The following is a 19545-nucleotide window of genomic DNA, read 5'->3' as shown; positions in this document are numbered from 1 at the left end:
TTGGAAGGGTTCGGGAGGCGGCGATTTATGGCTCGATAATGCAAAGATCGGGCTTTACAAGGGTGAAAAGCGTTAGATAAAAGATAAATCTAGGTCGCTTGACAACCGGCAGGTCCTACTTTTGCGTTTTCTAGGCGTAATTTGCAAAATTCGGCAGAATTTACACACAAGGACAATTTTTTTAAATAACCGGGTTCTTATGCAGACCGTTGGTATCAAGCGATCTAGCAGTGACATATACAATGTCAATGCAACCTTTATTGTATTGTATAATTACGTATTAAACACAGGAATCGTGGCCTCCGAAAAACCATCCCGCAGCTATTATTTCGTTTAAATATAGTTCCGGCATTTTTCGCTACGAGCGCTGTATTCTGTTTCCGATCATTGTCGCATGATGCCTGTCAGAGAGGCGATCTGAGCACGCGTGGCCGACATCGTAAACAACGGCGCTGCCGTAGCTTCGTTCGAACAGCCGTGCCGCGATGAGAATAGCAAGGGTCCGGCATGCCGCGATAAGAATAGCAAGGGTCCGGCATGCCGCGATTCATAGCTCGATAATGCAAAGATGGAGCATGTCAGTGGTCGAAAGCGGTGGATGAAGGATAAATCTAGATCGTTTGACCACCAGACAGGTCCTACTTTTGCGTTTTCGAGCAACATTTTCCATTATTCGGTCGCATGATGCCTGTCAGAGAGGCGATCTGGGCACGCGTGGTCGACATCGTAAACAACGGCGCTGCCGTAGCTTCGTTCGAACAGCCGTGCCGTGGCACACTCACACACCGCTAGGTCGGCGCATACGTGTACCTACGAGAATCGCAAGGGTCCGGGATGCGGCGATTCATTGCTCGATAATGCAAAATGGCAGAGTTGGGCAAAATATTTATCTAAATAAAAATTTCGAATAACTAGTAAAAGATAAAAAAATTTGTATTCCTTATTCGAAGGTTCGAATCTAGAAAGTATCTTTATTCGACGATAATTTATCCGACGAATAAAGATAATTTTTTTTATTCGTATCGGATTTATTCGAACTTCGAATAATTTTTTCATCTTTTATCTGTATCTTTTATTCTAAGGCTTCGAAGAAATCTTCGAATAACTTTTGCCGAGCGCCGAAGGTCGAAGACCCAGCGACTGACAAACGACATACAATGTAAGCGGATGGAGAATCGCTCACGAATAAACTTTTAGATTTTTCAATATATCTTCATAAAATTGTGACGAGCGAATGGAGGGGATATTCCCGATGAAAATGAGGGCAAATTCGAGTGTAATCGAACAAGTTTCATTGATACGTAATGTTACGATAAAAATTACAATCTCATTAAAAACAATCCAAATGATGTCGTGTTTCGACTCATTTTGATCGGGGTAAGCTCTACAACTTATTCGTATTAACAATATTGTTCTGATTAAAAACATAAAAGCATAAATTGCCAATAATGCTCGATTCTCCATCTGCTTACATTGTAGGCTGTTGGTCGGTCCTTCGGTCTTCGACGTTCGGCGCCGTTTATTCGTCGAGTTGGCAAAGCGGACAGCGAAACTCGAGAACCATCGTCGCCGAGGAGTGGGCCACACATTGTCGGCTATATCGGTGTGAGATCAGACGACCACTACTAATCCAATTACAAAACTTCTTTATTTTTCGTTATTTTTTATGAAACTTTTACCAACATATTCGTGGAATTTTTCTGATTAATTTGAAACCAAATATGATATAATTCCGATGATATTTACTTGTGTAACAAGTAGGCATGTGCGGGCCGCCCGATATTCTGACGAATTTATTCCTCCGAATAAACTTGCATATGCATCGATAATATCATTAAAATATCCTTACGAAGTTACATACACCTAGAAGGTATGAAAATAAGATAAATTATGGCAATTTTTGACATTTTGTGCTGTTTTTATTAACTGTAATATAACTGACTTAATATCTTGTTATAATATATAAACTTATTAATAATATAATTTATTAATTAACTGTCATATAATATAATATATAAACTTATTAATAATATAACTTATTAATTAACTATCATTAACCTATCAGAAAAGTTCTTAAAAAATAATACATAATAATCAAATGTGGTAAAAATAAATAAGTAATAAATAATGTGGTTTTAAATATAATATAAAATACATAATATATATTAAATCATGTGTGATGTCTTTAATATAATATATTCATGAATATTAATACATTTACTTTAATTGTGATTTAACTTACTTTATAAATTAACTTATTTTATTTAAATTAAAATGTAGAAAACTTAACTTTTCAACATTTTCTGTTACTAACCGCGACCGCGTTTGAGTTACTATATTTCCAGAAGTTGAAAATAAACGCTCACTCGTAACCTGCGTCGCGGGTACAGCTAGGTAATGTTGGGCTGCTAACGATAAAATTGGGAATCTCTTGCGATGGCAGCCCCACCACTCTATAATGTTGGTGTCTCTCGAGACAACGTTTTCGTTAAAATAAATTTTAATTTCGCTGTTTTTTTTTGTTGGCAAATGATTCTACTCCTTCCTCTTGGTTGTTCAATGTTTTGTTAAAGAAATCTATTATTTTAGATTTTGTCTTACCTAATTCAAAAATTAAAATATAACTGTGAATTTTGAAATTTATTTAATTAAAAATGAAAAATTATAATTTTAGAATCTTACCGCTGGTATTATTATTGATATTAATATTCTCTTGATTCTCTGAATTTGGTTTATTATGTATTGCAGAAATTTGGAAACAAAATTTTTCATGAGTTTCATGTCTTTTGTTGGGTGTTAGAAGCTGATCCTTAAAGCGGGGATCCAATAACATAGCGAAAGTATATATAGAATCATTTTCTATAATGGGTTCCATACGTTCCTGTAAGTCAAATATTGTATTTGATTTAATTCTTTTTTTAAATTGTTTCATTCCGATATTCGAATAAATAATTTAAATTACCTTTAATGCGTTTCGCACTTTGTTGCTAATATCTATACATAAGATATTTTCGGGGGGATCTGCTTCTTGCAATACATGCATCAATGCAATGTACATTGGGTAATATTGAGATATCGTGGGATATAATTCTCCACTCATAATCACTGTGGCATCATGCATTGGTTCCAGGATGTTGGTTAATGCTTCTATAAATGTCCACTCTTGGCTGCTTAAATTATCGGGCATATGTTCCTCGGAGAGTATCATGTTCAGCGGTGTACGTAATAAGATTAGCCTCTTAAACATTCCATATGTAGAGTTCCATCTTATGTCTATTTCCTGTATTAATTGGAGCGGTGTTGAGGTGGGATCTAGTGATTTTTGGATTTGCGTAAATTTTTCTCTTGCTGTTGTCGATTTTGAAAAATAAGTTACAATTGCTCTACATTTTTTTCTAACTTCTTCGTATTCTTGAAAGTGTTTCATTCCAGATTTTATGACTAACTGAAGACAGTGTCCAAAGCATGGTATCCTGGTCCAATTCTTATAACTATTTCTTGCTTTTGCAATATTTCGCCCATTATCGGTGGTAAAAAAAGCCGGTTTGTCTATATCTATACTCCATGTTTGTATACATTTTAAAATGCTGTTTTGTATATATTTGTACGTATGCTTTTCAGGCACATGATGCAGGTTCAGCATATAATGTTTAAATTGAAAATCTGGAGTTATATAGTTGTTTGGCGTCGACCGACGGTCGGAGTCGCCTAGGGGCCGGGACCACTCAGAAATGAGCGCGCGAGGAGGCAAGGAGAAGACGGGAGAGTAAAAACGATTATCCTTCCGGAAAACGGTTCTTTATTTCCGCGATAAAACCCGGAGTTCGGCAGGTATTCGGAAATCTTGCGCGTGATCGTCTCCGCTGTGATTCGCGCTGGAAATCTTGAACGGCTCCTTGACGAGAGCCGCCGCGATCGGAGAATCTTCAACGCGAACGTCGGGCGATCTTGTCGCGAGCAGAGTCACGCAACGCGACGCGGAAATATCGGCTGGCCGAAGAACACACTATTGAGAATTGCGAAAGGCTTGAAACTGATGCTGAATTGAACTCGAGCGAGAACTGAGACTGAAGAGAGCGAGAAGGCATACGCAGGTGCCTTAAATAACAAAGACCGTCGAATGTGGAGCACCGTGATTGGAGCTCGCACATCGGACGATCCTTGTTTGTCTCAATTTGAAGGATTCAAGCTGTGAAATTCGGCCAATGAGAATTGAAACGGTTGCTACGCGGTGTCGAGCAACGGCGACACGCGTTCTTGCCGCGTGTTGACATACGCGACAAAAACCGTATGAAATAGCGGTTGCCAGTTAGACAATAGGCACCGAATTCCACAGCTTGAATCTTGAACAATAGTGTATTGTTAATGATAAAAAACTTTGCACTCCCCGCGATGTCCAGCCGTCCGTAGTGAATGCAAACACCGTGTTGCCTGTCATTGCTAATATAAATTTAACAAAATATAGTATTGAAAAATAAAAACGTGGGTCCAACCACGAAAAATCGAACACTTTCTGAAGTACTGTTTCGGATATTGTTCAAATTTGAATATATTGTAGTCTTTAGTGACCTATCAACCTTTCTCGGTCCATCCCATTGTGTGCGGCCGGCCGAGGCCAGAGTTGGGCATTATTTAGATAAAAAATTATTTAAATAACGATTCGAATAAAAGATACTTTATCTTTATTCGTTATTCGAAGGTTCGAATAAAAAAAGGATCTTTATCCGACGAGTATCGGATAAATACTTTTATCCGACGAGAATTTATCCGACGAATAAAGATAATTTTTTTTATTCGAAGCTGATTTATTCGAACTTCGAATAATTTTTTCATCTTTTATCTGTATCTTTTATTCGAAGGCTTCGAATAAATCTTCGAATAACTTTTGCCGAGCGCCGAGCATCAAAGACCCAGCCACGACAGACGACATACAATGTAAGCGGATGGAGAATCGCGCACGAATGAAAGTTTAAACTTTTAGATTTTTTAATATACCCTCATAAAACTGTGACGAGCGAATGGAGGAGATTTTCCTGATGAAAATGAGGTCAAATTCGAGTGTAATTGAACAAGTTTCACTGATACGTAATGTTACGATAAAAATTACAATCTCATTAAAGACCGTCCAAATGATGTCTTGTTTGCACTCATTTTGATCGGGATAAGCTCTACAACTCATTCCTATTAACAATATTGTCCTGATTAAAAATAGAAAAGCATAAATTGCCACTAATGTTGGATTCTCCATCTGCTTACATTGTAGGCTGTTGGTCGGTCTTTAAAAAAAAATCTTTATCGTCGAATAAATTCATTACGTGTGGAATAGAGATAACATAATTATTTTTATTTGACGCGTAACAAATCATTTTTTTATCTTTTATTCGCTGTTTGAAATGTCTATTTCAATAAAAATTTGCCCATCTTTGCTCCTACAATTATATTATTTTATATTATATTAATTCATCCACGTGATTGTCTCTCAAACTCTATACTATCCGGAATAGTACGTTAAATAAACGCTACTCTGGTTTTCAACATATTTCTGTTCCCACAGATCGATTCTTGGAACAATTATCTATAAAAAAAAGTGTAAGGAAATAATGCTTGTTCATGAAATATTTTTAAATTACAAATTAAGGTATCTCATATGAAATTTGAAGTAGAAATTGATTTTCCTAAAATTATGCTTTAACACTTTCTTACGAAAAATATTTCTACGAATTTTTTGTCCTTGATATCAGTTTTACTTTCAATATTTTAAATCTTAAAAAACAACACTAAAAAAAAATATCTGTTTAATTAGAATACATTCGTCGGAGAATGTAACATTTGATAATCGATATGGTTCCGTGATGACACAGACGAGGTATAGGAGTAGACCAATCACCCAATGTATTTCTCTGTCTCACGCTCGGGGGGCTCTAGAGCCCCCGTACCATTCCGTGTCACATCCTACCGTATCATCCAGAACTAATATTGTGGAACCGATATTCTACAATGGCGCTGTTGCTGATATAATTTTAAATCTCATGTCGAGGATTCATATGATGAATGAAACAAAAGAATGTTGTTTCCTCTTAATTCCATTACGGCTGACACGCGAGTGCATCGAAGGAGACGTAATGTAATAATAATAATAACGTAACGTCTCCGGCTGAGAATATTTTGGTCCCGGATCGAATCCCGCATGGAATGATTTTTTTTTTCGTTAAACACTTTTTTCTTGTTCTTTCTACTACGTCAGTCTTCTTCCCTGTGCAATTACAACTACAACAGTGTAATAACATAATTATAAGAAATTAAATTAGTTTAATATTAGCCAAAAGTAAGAACTTAGTTTAAATTTAATTTAATAAAATATGACGTTGATATCACTAATTTCATTTGACTATTTAATAGCTACCTACTCAATCTACTTCTGATATTGCTTTTCATTTGCAGCGTATATATTCTAATAAATTTAATTATTTGGGATTGATAAAAGATTGAACAACAATATTTATAATAACTAGTTTTGAACATTTTTTAAGGGTAATTAAATTTAAAAAACAAAAAGAATTATTTAAAAATACAAAATATATTTCAGTACATACCATTAAACCCGATTCTTTTTAATTTTTTCAGTTTAAATTTCATTTTGATATCTTTTTTAGTTCAAAAGTTATAGCAAAATATGCGCCTCGCCGAACCGGGAATCGAATGCGCTACTTCCAGACATAGTTGGGCACTATTTAGATAACAAATTATTTAAATAACGATTCGAATACAAGATACTTTAACTTTATTCGTTATTCGAAGGTTCGAATAAAAAAAGTATCTTTGTCGAATAAATAATTTTATTCGACGAGAATTTATCCGATGAATAAAGATAATTTTTTTTATTCGAAGCGGATTTATTCGAACTTGGAACAATTTTTTCATCTTTTATCTGTATCGTTTATTCGAAGGCTTCGAATAAACAGCAACGAGGTCCGACGAGAGCCGAACTTCAAAGTCCCAGCGACTGACAAACGGCATACAATGTAAGCAGATAAAGAATCGCGCACGAATGAAAGTTTAAACTTTTAGATTTTTCAATATACCTTCATGAAATTCTGACGAGTGAATTGAGGGGCTTTTCCTGATGAAAATGAGTCCAAATTCGAGTGTAATCGAACAAATTTATTGATACGTAATGTTACGATAAAAATTACATTCTTATTGAAGATAGTCCAAATGATGTCGTGTTTGGACTCATTTTGATCGGGACAAGCTCCACAGCTCATTCGTATTAACAATATTGTTCTGATTAAAAACATAAAAGCATAAATTGCCAATAATGCACGATTCTCCATCTGCTTACATTGTAGGCCGTTGGTCGGTCGCTGGTCTTTGAAGTTCCGAGCTCGTAGAGTCACGAGATATCGGTGTGAAACAACTACCAATCAAATTGCAAAACTTCATTGTTTTTCAGGATTTTTTTATGGGACTTGCGCCAACTAATTCGTGGCATTCTTCTGATTAAAATGACACTAAACACGGTACAAATTGGACTGTATTTAGCATTTTTATCCGTAGATTTATTCGAAGGCTTCGAATAAATCTTCGGATAACTTTTGCCAGCTCGACGAATAAACGGCGACGAAGACCGACGAGGACCGACGAGCGCCTAACGTCGAAGACCCAGCGACTGCCAAACGGCATACAATGTAAGCGGATGGAGAATCATGGATTATTGGCAATTTATGCTTTTATGTTTTTAATCAGAACAATATTGTTAAGACGAATGAGTTGTAGAGCTTGTACCGATCAAAATGAGTCCAAACACGACATCATTTGGACTGTCTTTAATGAGATTGTAATTTTTATCGTAACATTACGTATCAGTGAAACTTGTTCGATTGCACTCGAATTTGACCTCATTTTCATCAGGAAAATCCCCTCCATTCGCTTGTCACAATTTAATGAGGATATATTGAAAAATCTAAAAGTTTAAACTTTCATACGTGCGCGATTCTCCATCCGCTTACAATGTATGTCGTCTGTCGTCGCTGGGTCTTTGAAGCTCGGCGCTCGGCAAAAGTTATTCGAAGATTTATTCGAAGCCTTCGAATAAAAGATACAGATAAAAGATGAAAAAATTATTCGAAGTTCGAATAAATCCGCTTCGAATAAAAAAATTATCTTTATTCGTCGGATAAATTCTCGTCGAATAAAATTATTTATCCGATACTCGTCGAATAAAGATACTTTTCTTATTCGAACCTTCGAATAACGAATAAAGATAGAGTATCTTTTATTCGAATCGTTATTTAAATAATTTTTTATCGAAATAATGCCCAACTCTGCTTTTGACCATCTTATCCGGATTAGTCTTAAAAATCAACAAAAAAAAAAAATTATGTAAAAAATATAGAACATATTTTAGTATACGCCATTAAACCCGATCTTTAAAAAAGATTTCTAGTCCAAATTTCGCATTGATATCTTTTTTAGTTTAAAAGTTGTAGCAAAATGTGCGCCTCGCCGAACCGGGAATCGATTGCGGCTCAGGCGCTCGAAACTTCGGTAACGTGAATTCGGCGGAAAGCGTCGAACAGTCGAGCTGGCATCTCACACGGACAGAATAGAGGTACGCTTGTGTGTAGCGCGTGCGTAGTAGAAGCAACGTAAGGAGACGTACTGTTGCCTTCGTCGTTTATTTTCTCACTACAAACGTGAAAGAAAATAATGCAACTACGTTCTCAGTCAGTAGTGAAATAGATTGACATCTTGCAAAAAAGATCAACTACATAATTATTGATTTATTAATTCTTAACTCTTTCGAATTTTACAACTAATATTAATTGATATTTTGGATGATTCTTTAAAGCTAAAGTTTAAGTTTTTTAAATGAAATATACATGAAAATATATAGTAAATTTCAATTTAATTTCTTTTTCAAGTTCAGTTACAAAATATATTCAAAATGGTTGCGTATTAATAGTGTTAAAAAATTGTAGAAATGCGAATAATAATTATACGTATGGAGAATTGTTATTTACGTTCAAGGTTTATGAAAATTGTATTTCTATCATTTGGAAACGTAGTATCTATATTTATTAATATTGTATTGATAAAGATAATTGTAGATATATAACATAATGACATCAAATAAAAAAATATAATTTGAACCTATAGTCATAACATCAGATATGTACATAACTCGTCAATCATTTGTATTTGACCAGATTTGATCATTTTTGTGGATCTAGTTCCAATATTTATCGTTCGTCAGCGTAGAGGGCGTAAGAAAACCAGTTGTTTACATGTGAGACACGAAACCCCATATGGTGATTGGTCTACTCCTATACCTCGTCTGTGGTGATGATTCACCTTCTCACCGACGAGAATTTCCTTCGTGGACTTGTGCACCGACGAGATACCGTCGTTGGCCTTCTGTTTCGTACTCCAGGCAAAATCTATCCTAGAGGGCGGTAGAAAACACCGTGTTTTTCGAGCGACACATTCTCCCGTAAGGCTGGCAGTCTTTATATACAGGGTGGCCCACATAACTCTGAACAGCTCAATATCTCGAAAACTATGCCATCGATTTTAAAGTTCTTAGTCTTAAATTGCATGGAACTGAAGGGCCTTTCTGACTACATAAACGTGAAGTGGCCTCCCTTCCCCTTTAACGGGGGAGGGGAGGTACCTTTGTAATTTTAAATGGAACCCCCTATGAAATGTTACATATTTAGATTCTACAGGAAAAAACAAGTCAATTTTGTCTGAAACATTTCTTTGTCAGATACTTCCATGATGAGATATAACAGTTTGAAGTTTCGAGTTGTAGGTACTCGAAGCGCTCGGAAATAGCGTTATGGAATTATACGCGCTTGAGTCCTTTGCTTATTCGTGAAGAAATAAAATGTTCCTTAAATTAAATGTTCAAAATGTCCACCACGGGCTTGTAAACATTTATTTACTCAAAACATCAAAGTTGTTCTAACATTTGTTAACATTTCGGGAGTCACGAAAGCGCAAGCGTCATGTATTCTTTGTATCATATCCTCTTTTGTCGTCGGCGCGGCGGTTCAAACCTAACTTTGTCCTTTAAATATCCCCATAAGAAAAAATCTAATGGTGTTAGATCGGGGGATCGAGGAGGCCATTGATCAGGTCCCCCACAACTTCTCATTCAAAAATTGTTTGGTGATGATTGCAAATTGTGGAGGAGCGCCGTCTTGTTGGAACCACATTTCTCTTCTAACGTGCAGTGGCACATCTTCCAAAAGCGCAGGCAATCACAATAACTTGCAGATGTTACAGTTTCTTAAAAAAAATAAGGTCCAATCACAAAATCTACTATTATGCCACCAAACATTTAAAGACCATCGCTGTTGAAAGGGAACACATCGCATCCAATGTGGGTTTTCCACGGCCCAATAATGCAGATTATGTTTATTTACATGCCCTGAATTCATAAAAGTGGCCTCGTCGGAAAAAAGTATTTTGCACAAAAAGTAATTTTCTACAACACCCTGCAGCCACTCACAAAATGTTACGCGGTAATCGTAATCTGCCATCGAAAGCTCTTGTGATAAAGTCATGTGATATGGATGATACTTTTGCCGTTTCAAAATTCGTTGAATTGAATCAAAAATGGCCATAATCACAATGTTACTGCTTGAATGACAGCTCTAAACTGAGAATGTTTTCATGGATAATTGAGTCAAACTCAAGAATTGTAAATATTATTGTTTATGTTTCTTCACGAATGAGCAAAGGACTCGAGCGCGTATACATAATACCACAACGCTATTTCCAAACGCTTCAAGTAAGTACATACCTACAAGTCGAAACTTCAAAGTGTTATATTTCATTATGGAAACATCTGACAAAAAAAAGTTTCAGATAATATTTACTTGTTTTTTTCTGTAGAATCTAAATATGTAACGTTTTAAAGGGGGTTCTATTTAAAATTATAAAGGTACCCCGGCCCCTTTAAAGGGAAAGGGGGCGCCACTTCACGCTTATGTAATTAGAAAGGCCCTTCAGATCGATGCAATTTAACATCAAGAACTCTAAAATCGATGGCATAGTTTTCGAGATATTGAGCTGTTAAGAGTTATGTGGGCCACCCTGTATATGTATGAAAAATAATTTTTCGTCTTATGTGTTAAAGTGAATTATATGTATTTCCTTTTAACATATTACTCCAGTAATACTATACTAGGTCCACAATGTTTGCAGATTAAGGGATAAAGAAAGATTTTGTTATTAACCGTCTGACGGCAAAGACAATTTATTAAGTAATATTACTATTTTTTAAAACAAAATTAATAAAAAATAAAATCTGAAGTATCAAGATGCATGCAATATCATACAATGAAAAATGAAAAATGACTCAACTATGCCCTTATATGTATGTGATTGCCTAATGTTCTGCTATCTGAAAGTTATAATTAGATGAAATAATAATTAGTTCATTACAATTTGTTTTCTGAATTACAAATAGATAATGATACAATAATATAATGAGACATATTAATAAAAGTCATTATTGTAAATAGGTATTTTCGTTTTATTGTACGATACGTACTTGTAGAATACTCGGATATTTATACATTGGTTAATAGGGTGAATAGTTTATCAAAGAAGAACGTTTTAATATCTTTTGTAAATGTATCCAAAAATACATACGCACGGTATGAAATACAATTTATAATTTATTTTAATTTAATAATATAAAATAATCCTAGCGAGATACATCCAATCGTAAAATACATGATCTTCGTGAAAAATTAACATCGTAATTTTTGTCTTTGCAAACCTAATGATCTTTAAAAATTAACAGTTGGTTCAATCGAAAAAATTTGGAAGATAACATTTCGGCAGCCATAATATTATAAATGTTCGTAAAACATGATGGATAAAAAATTTGTTATGTTTATGTAATTATTTACACGAACGCATCTGCTACAAATTATGTAATGCATTATGCCCTCTCTATACTTGCGCCATTTGGAACTGGTAATGTAAACATAAAAGGGCTTGAACATTTTATAGGTTAACAATATACTAGGCACTTTTGCTAGCAACCCAGATATGATTGTTAATAACGCGCGCTTATAGGGAGGGAATAGTGTATATCGCGGTATCTTTACTATAATCATAACCAGTAAGCAGCAGTAAGTACCCAGTCAGCCAAACCAGGCAATGGTAGAAAATCAGCAGAGTTGGTCAGTTTGTTTTGTTATCGATCGAGATAGACGGTTGGTACAGCGCCCTCCATCCCATTAAATATCTATTACACTATCTAGCGACGATTTTAGTATCTGCAACTCTTGTCATTTTAGTTACAATAGAGGGCGCGCTTATACATTTAAATGTTTAAAGAGCACTAGAAGCGACTATTTTTCATTATCTTATAGAGAAAACAGAAATGTATTTAAATTGTAATTAGTGTATTATAATTAAAATAGTCGTTTTTGTGCTTTTTAAACATAGAGCACATTTAAATGTATAATTCTATATGCGCGCCCTCAATTGCAGAAATTGAAAGTGTAGAAATTGTAGATTGACTAGCAAGTCACTAAAGTCGTTGCTAGATGGTGGCATTTGATAAAAATCTGCTGCTAGCAGGCTCTACTTCCAGTATCGCGCTTAGTTGCGGAAACAGATGGGTAGACCAATCGCGGTCGTGTTGCGCAAATGTTGGACCCATTTACCGGCATTTTGCTTACTGGGCAATTTTATCGAATTTTATGTCGTCAACATTTTCATGCGAATACTGCAACATCTGTTTACGAACTCATAATTCAACAAAATTGAAGTTTTAGTAAACTTTAAACTACCATTAAAGTTTACTGCTCTGTTTAGTAGTACATCCACAAAACGATCATTTATAAATGATTATATTTTATTGAAATTGACCAGTCATATTTGTCGGGTAATATTTTTAATTTATATATTAATAATCGACTTGCACAGATAAAGATCTGTATCTGTTATTGTAATACGTATAATGAACTTTCTTATGATACAATACATATTAATAAGTTCACGACGTTAACAGATTTTCCTTGGGAAATTAATTGAGTTGTTTTGATAAAAAATACATGCAAGAACATCTAATTTTAATTTCCTGATTGTAGGCTAAGGTTGGATCAATATGTATGTGTATGTCTTATAGTCATGAATCAAACGTATAGCGTGTTTCATTCGATTCTTATCATTCGAGTCATATAGCAACCTGTTATGTACATAAATGATAAGAATCAATGGGAACATCGTGTATATAATACGTTACCACTTAAAAATATTTGATTATTTGTTGGATAAACAATAATCTTCAGTTTTCTAGTGACAAATTAAGTATTAAACTAACTGCAAACGATGAAATATTTTTGAATGATATTGTATGTACCGTATGTCACAAAATTCCTTTGGGCATATAAAGGCATGGAAGATTTCGTAAAATCCTTGGTATCACGAGGTATCGATATATCCATTAAAGAAGTTGCACTAAAAAATGTAAAATGGTATGTATGTACAGTTTTTCAGGGACGCCTGACTCTGATTCGCTTCAGAACACACGTTGTCTACTATTGTCGAGGATCTTTTTCTCAAAAGTATTCATCAAGGTATCTATGCTGGAAGACTAGATTAAAAATGTCTATGAACTTTAAACAGTAAATCCTATAAAATCCCCCTCGTTTAAATAGAATAACGTCGTGATTAGTCTGCACTCGAATGAATAATACTTTCCGCATGACGTACAATTAATGCCCTTATACACAAACACCTTGCCACGAATAATCGAAACTCTGCTTGGATTATTCGATCATCTGCATCATCATCATCGTCGTCGTCGTCATTATCATCGTCGTCATCATCATCATTTTGCATCATCATCTTGCATCAACATTCATCCTCGGACTTGATGTACAAAATGTTTCTCCACGTCAAAACACATGATTGTTCTCGTTCTTCCCAATGCTTATGTTTCATACATTAATGTTATTGCTTTAATGTTTGCGGCTGTCTAAATAATTTTAATACTCTGTGAATTAGGACCACGCATTTCATCACCCCCCCCCGAATTTGTCGTTTTTTTCAATCTATTTCGAATATCGAAATAAGTCGTGAAACATTTCTTGGAATATGAATTCTCTCTTCCTTCCAATTTGGCGTCTACTTATCCGAGGAATACTGTTGTTGAGCACCAATGCAGAAGGACCCGTCTTGTTTAGCTTTAAACGGGACAACAGTATCCCAGATCGACCTTGTTTCAAAGTGATCGTGAAGCTCAAATTCTGAGCCTACAGGCTACAACAGGTTCAGAGTACATGTTACGTCGTTCAACTTGTAACACGAATCTTGACCAGAGGCGTGGGAATATTTAGCTCATCACATGCCGTGATCAAATTCATGATATCCCTCAGCGCCGGTGAACACGACATCCACCCAGACCCGCATAGCTTCTGCACTTGGAGCCATCAAATGATATAGTCTGGACGACGTTTTAATGATGAAAGTTAGCGACGGCTGTGGCGACCGTACGGTGTTCATGTGGTCCACATAAACCTCTTCGATCGACTGAAATAGAAGAAAATATTAACCATTTTTGTTTATTATTGATATACAAATTTTTAGGGTCTGTCCTAAAGGGGAAATTTAGTCATTGGAAAAAGGTAGATTTTGTTATAGTTATCCCAACAGTTTTTCGCAAATATCTCGCAAATCAAGGTCGTCCGGCGGTAACAGGTATAGAAAAAAGTTTCAGAATAATGATCTCAATAATGTATTCCAAGGTCATTGAAATCAGTGAAGAAGCCTAGCGGTTATTGTAAACAATTACCCTCATGACTTCTTCGATACGTCATTTTAAGACAAGGAGTTAGTAATAGTTGCTGATATTTGATTTGGGGGAGGACAACACTATCGTATCTGGAGAAAACACTATCCTACCTGGAAGTAAATTACTCCCCGTGCTTTTCTGGAGGAGCTGTCGCTGTAGTATGACAGGGTCTTCCTTTTCCGATCAAAGACAAACCACCGTTTGTTCCAATGGTGGAATTTCTTGCTCATCTTCGATAAGTAACCGCTGCAACTGGTCGTGTCGACCGTGACATCGTGTATCAGGGGTAGCTGGTGCCCTGCTGTCTCGATGTGATGCCTCAGGTCTAGAAACTCCGACTTGATGGGGAGGTATCTCGTGAGCGGCCTCTGCACAGGTTCATAAATCATCGAATTTACAAGCCGTGAAACGAAGTGTCCGGTTAGATGGTAACCCTGTAGAGCCTGTCATTCGTCACCCGTTCCCCTATTATGTAGTTAGCGTACGGGTCGTGTAACGTGAAAATAGAATTGGATGGATTCAATAGGAACACCTGCCGACACAAAGATGCGATCCTGTTGTTGCTGGTTTAAAGTGCGTTTCGAGTGCCAGCTAGTTTTTACTTGACCAATCGTGTTGCTTTTTGCATGCTATTCATCCGTTCAAATGAAAGAACTCTACTCGGTGGGCGTACCATGTTCTTTGAATTTAGACAGACCAAGGAGAAACGTTTATTTTTATAGTTAGAATGTGTTCTAAGACTTTCGTACAGAGGATCTGTTGATGAAATGTCGACAGGTGTCCATTTGACGAAGTACATGCTAGGTGAAGAGCATTTTGCAATTTTGGTGCGGTGGAAACAAAAAAGTGTTTGAACACTTAAAGGTGTAGCCAGTTAAGGAGGTCAAAAGTACCCCCAAACCAAATCGAACTTGCAATAGGCCATTCGATAGCTTATCGATAGCTGTCGATATGGGGGTAGTAATGGGGTCACAAAGAAAGTCAGGTTTTTCCATAATTTCTCGTATCCTCTTCAATTGCAAATTCTGGAAAAATCAGGCATATTTTAGCTATTAGAATGCACATCTACGAAGTTTTTCAGAATTTTCAGCTTCGAAACCGAATTTTAAAAAATAAAAAAAAGTTGAAATGCCGATTTCTTGTAGAAGTTATGAGATATTACGTTCATATTTTTACAGTTGTAGCATCTTGTTATCGTTGTTAACATAATTTTAAAAAATTTTTTAAATTGGGGCACTTAAGATGTGTATTCCGGTCACGAGAGTCGATAACTGCGAATAATACGAGTTTCCGTTCGAAGAAGCTCGATGTTCTTCGTTCTGAAGAAAAATTTAAAAATTAAATTAACATTATATTTGTATACTGAATCTTGCACATTATTTACTATTTGTATATTATTTTATACCACTTTTATTCCATGATCACTTACATATGTACATATGTATATACTTTTGTCAAGTTGGAGATGGTTTCTAATTCACCGAGTACAAGTATATTGTACTTCAAATACATAATGATATTACAATATCACTAATCGCATATTAATTGAGACAATTGGAAGAATGAGCATTGAGGCTCTTGAGGCAAGATGCATGAGATGGTTATGGACTCAGGTGATGGGAAGTTTTCTGAAAACAATATTCAGATCCTGAAATTTTGTAAAAATAATTCGGCAAAATTCATTTCATGTATTATTTAGTTAGAAGTTTGTCCGGAGATATTCAGCCGTAACCATTTTGGCGGCCCCTCTATGTATATACTGGTATTACCATTGCAAGATATAAACAAAAAATTCTTTTTTGATAAACTACAAAATTCATAGTAATACAATAATTATGCTATTCAAAACATTGTTTCATGTTCAACATTTCTTCATTCTTTCCATCATAAATCATAAACAAACTTTGCTTAATCTACTTTTCTAATTTTTCGTTAAACTTGGTCGATGTCTTCTTTGGAAATAGTGAGTTTAAAAATTCTGTATACCTCAAAAAACGTAAGAAATTTATATAAGAAATATGTAAAGTACAAAAATTTATATATCCTTGAAGAATTTGATTTTGCTATTATAGCTGAGCAAGTCCTACAGTCCTTGAGAGATTTCGTAAGATGCGCACTTTGGGCTATTCCTCACTTATCCATGAGATCTGCTAAGAAAAATTTTGTGCAAAATGGATGTCAGATCCATAGTGCTACGAATATACTTGGGTTATCTCATAAGTATTTTGCATATCGTCTTTTATATGAGTTAAATATGTTGCACCGTTATGTAAACTGCTTTTGCAATGACACCTTTCCATTATTATGTCCATGGCAATCGTAGATTGGAAAATCTATTGGCATGCTGTAACGGCCTTGACGCGTCATCTCTGATCAATGATGTAGAAACTACCTTGAAGCTTGTGCTCATCATGATCTTTAATGCTTGATGATTTTTTAGAATATAAATAGCTAGTTATAAATATCTTGCACATAATATACTCTTAATAACCTTCACATTTTCTAATTTTGTAATTATTTGTTCGAGATAAGAGAATCTGTCGTTGAAAAATTAATAAGAGAGTTTTATTACTCATGCAATACTTTATTTGAAGATATTTACATGATTTTCATTTTACTTATTGAAAGTTTACGCTATTTACTATAATTTAAATCGGAAACGCGACTTTAACTAATTTTTTCGTGGGATGAAGAAAAGAAAAATGGCTTCTACAGTTATCTCACAAGAACTAGAAACGACGTTGTTAAATGTGTAGTTGAAATTATAATACGCAGTTCATTAATTATATTATTGTATATTATGTTGGTTAAGAGCACCTAAGTTTGTGTTTTGATTTAATTGTGTTCTTAATATTTCAACATGCAAATTGGCTCATCTTTTTATCATGATAACATCGTAAATGTTATTTTTTGCGTTTAATACGAATTATATTTATTCACTTGGAGGTGTTCATTCACTGGTCAGTAAATTAAATAAAAGGACAGGTTAATATACCTGCAGTTTTGCCTTTTCGCGATGTTTGACTGGTTGCAGTGGTCCAAGGGTGTCCATCTCACTGGAAGTCTGTGAAAGAGGACGACTTCCGTTTCCGTCGATTATTCCTCCGCTGTTATTGCTGAGTCTCTCGCCTTCCATCGATGTTCTTCGATCGTCTCTCATCTGCGAGAACAAACAAGTCGCAAGTTTTAAATGGAAACATATTACACCGAAACGCAACATCGTGAACGATTCTAAACATTTAATAGGTCTCATTGTTACTACTCTGCTAATTCATATTTAAATGAAATACTTTTTTGCTGATTTACCATATTACACCTTTCATGTGAAGAGTTTTTCATAATTTTGTAAGGAATTGATTTAACTTATTCACAAATAAGATTGTCGGAAAAATTAACTTAACTTGATCTATGATCGACGCGCAAAGATTTAGGTTAAAATATTTAAATTTGTGGAAATTATAAAAGCATTATTCAATTATCACAGGTGACAATTGTTATATTTTAAAAATACGGTAAGTTTCAGTCGATTCGGCACTGCGCGATGACACCACAATTTTGACACGTTTTACTGTTATGACACCAGATACTTGGACGAAACTTAGCTGATGTTGAAAAATACACAAAATATTGCAACTCGTTTATAAAGTGTAACATTACCGTTTTGAATATATTGATCATTATTTCGATAGATATTGTAAAAGATATTCTTCGAAAGTGTGCACAGATTGTTTCTAACGTGACCCGAACAAAACGAGCAGAGTTGCATATATTCGCCTCTAAGCTATGGCTATATTTATAAATCCGAATGTACGAAGAGTTGGGAGCCGCACCTGTTTACGCGTTCTGTTTAAAAAAAATCGTACCAATCGACAAAGATAATATTAATCTACCGATACTGCACAAAAACGAAAATACAAAATGTACATTTTTAATCAAAACGTAGAATGCAAATTTCTTACTAATGGTAGGGTGTCACAAAATTTAATGAAGAAAATATATGCTTTTCTACTCATGTTTAACCAGTTAGCTGTTACGACCTCTTTGTAAACTGTTTTGACGAGTATACTGGTCACAATACAAAATATTGCCATTTCTTCATGACGAGTATACTCATAAAAAATAACTAACTGGTTAAGATTTTATTTGAAATGAATATATTTTTTCAAACATGAAGTTCATCATCTGTGACGATAGTAGCTTACATAATCTGGGTAAACAAACTTGAAATATATTGTATTATATATTCGGTATTGTATTATATTTATTTTAATAAAATCTCAATTTTTTTTTTTTTTAGTAAAATGACGTTTTGTTAATAGTTTGTCGAAACTCATTTTTAGTAATTAATTATTAAGTACCAACTCTCACAATATTTGTAATACCGTTTCTTTGATTGGCAATTTTTAACTATGGTCCCCAATCAGGTTTGTGTTGTTTTTCAAGCTCTTCTCAATGTTCCCAAAGCAATTACTCTATGCAAGTCCTAAACATGTAGTAGAAATCATACTGAATCATTATAGAGAAATAAAAAATATTATTATCATCAGCATCCATGATCGCATAAAATTATTTAAAATTTAAAAAAATATTTAATCGATTTCATTAATTATTTAATCGTATCTTGATATTCGATGGTACTTTCAGAGCGAATTTATTTCTTTTGAATTAACATCGATATCACAATATTTTTATAAACTTCCAGAACGTAGTTCGTTATCACA

General features: G+C 34.8%; 2 protein-coding genes across 5 annotated transcripts in view; both read right to left on the bottom strand.

Annotated features, from left to right (window-relative positions):
* Positions 1 to 547: 547 nt before the first annotated feature.
* Positions 548 to 3041, bottom strand: LOC143358110 (uncharacterized). The gene is made up of 3 exons (XM_076795012.1): positions 2747 to 3041; positions 2315 to 2535; positions 548 to 638 (listed from the first exon to the last, which is right to left on the bottom strand). The coding sequence occupies exons 1-3, from the start codon at positions 2930 to 2932 to the stop codon at positions 548 to 550; spliced, it is 498 nt and encodes a 165-aa protein (XP_076651127.1). The 5' UTR covers positions 2933 to 3041.
* Positions 3042 to 11265: 8224 nt separating this feature from the next.
* Positions 11266 to 19545, bottom strand: part of LOC143358214 (uncharacterized) — a 202128-nt gene continuing 193848 nt past the window's right edge. For all 4 annotated transcript variants that reach the window (XM_076795180.1, XM_076795178.1, XM_076795179.1 and 1 more), the window contains 3 exons: positions 17820 to 17984; positions 14935 to 15192; positions 11266 to 14562 (listed from right to left, as the gene is read on the bottom strand). In XM_076795180.1, coding sequence (XP_076651295.1) covers positions 14374 to 14562; positions 14935 to 15192; positions 17820 to 17984 — 612 coding nt within the window. In that variant the 3' untranslated portion in view covers positions 11266 to 14373. The remainder of the gene's footprint in view (positions 14563 to 14934; positions 15193 to 17819; positions 17985 to 19545) is intronic.

The sequence above is a fragment of the Halictus rubicundus genome, chromosome 10 (assembly GCF_050948215.1).
Source record: "Halictus rubicundus isolate RS-2024b chromosome 10, iyHalRubi1_principal, whole genome shotgun sequence".
In the NCBI taxonomy this organism is placed as follows: domain Eukaryota; kingdom Metazoa; phylum Arthropoda; class Insecta; order Hymenoptera; family Halictidae; genus Halictus; species Halictus rubicundus.
Note: the sequence above shows the minus strand (reverse complement) of the source record. Positions and strands in the feature narration are given on the sequence as shown.

Coding starts and splice junctions, on each gene's coding strand:
- LOC143358110 (XM_076795012.1), bottom strand. CDS start 2,932: ATGAAACAATTTAAAAAAAGAATTAAATCAAATACAATATTTGACTTA. Junction 2,536..2,746: donor AATTTTGTTTCCAAATTTCT/GCAATACATAAT, acceptor AGGAAGGAGTAG/AATCATTTGCCAACAAAAAA. Junction 639..2,314: donor GTAACTCAAACGCGGTCGCG/GTTAGTAACAGA, acceptor ACGCAAAAGTAG/GACCTGTCTGGTGGTCAAAC.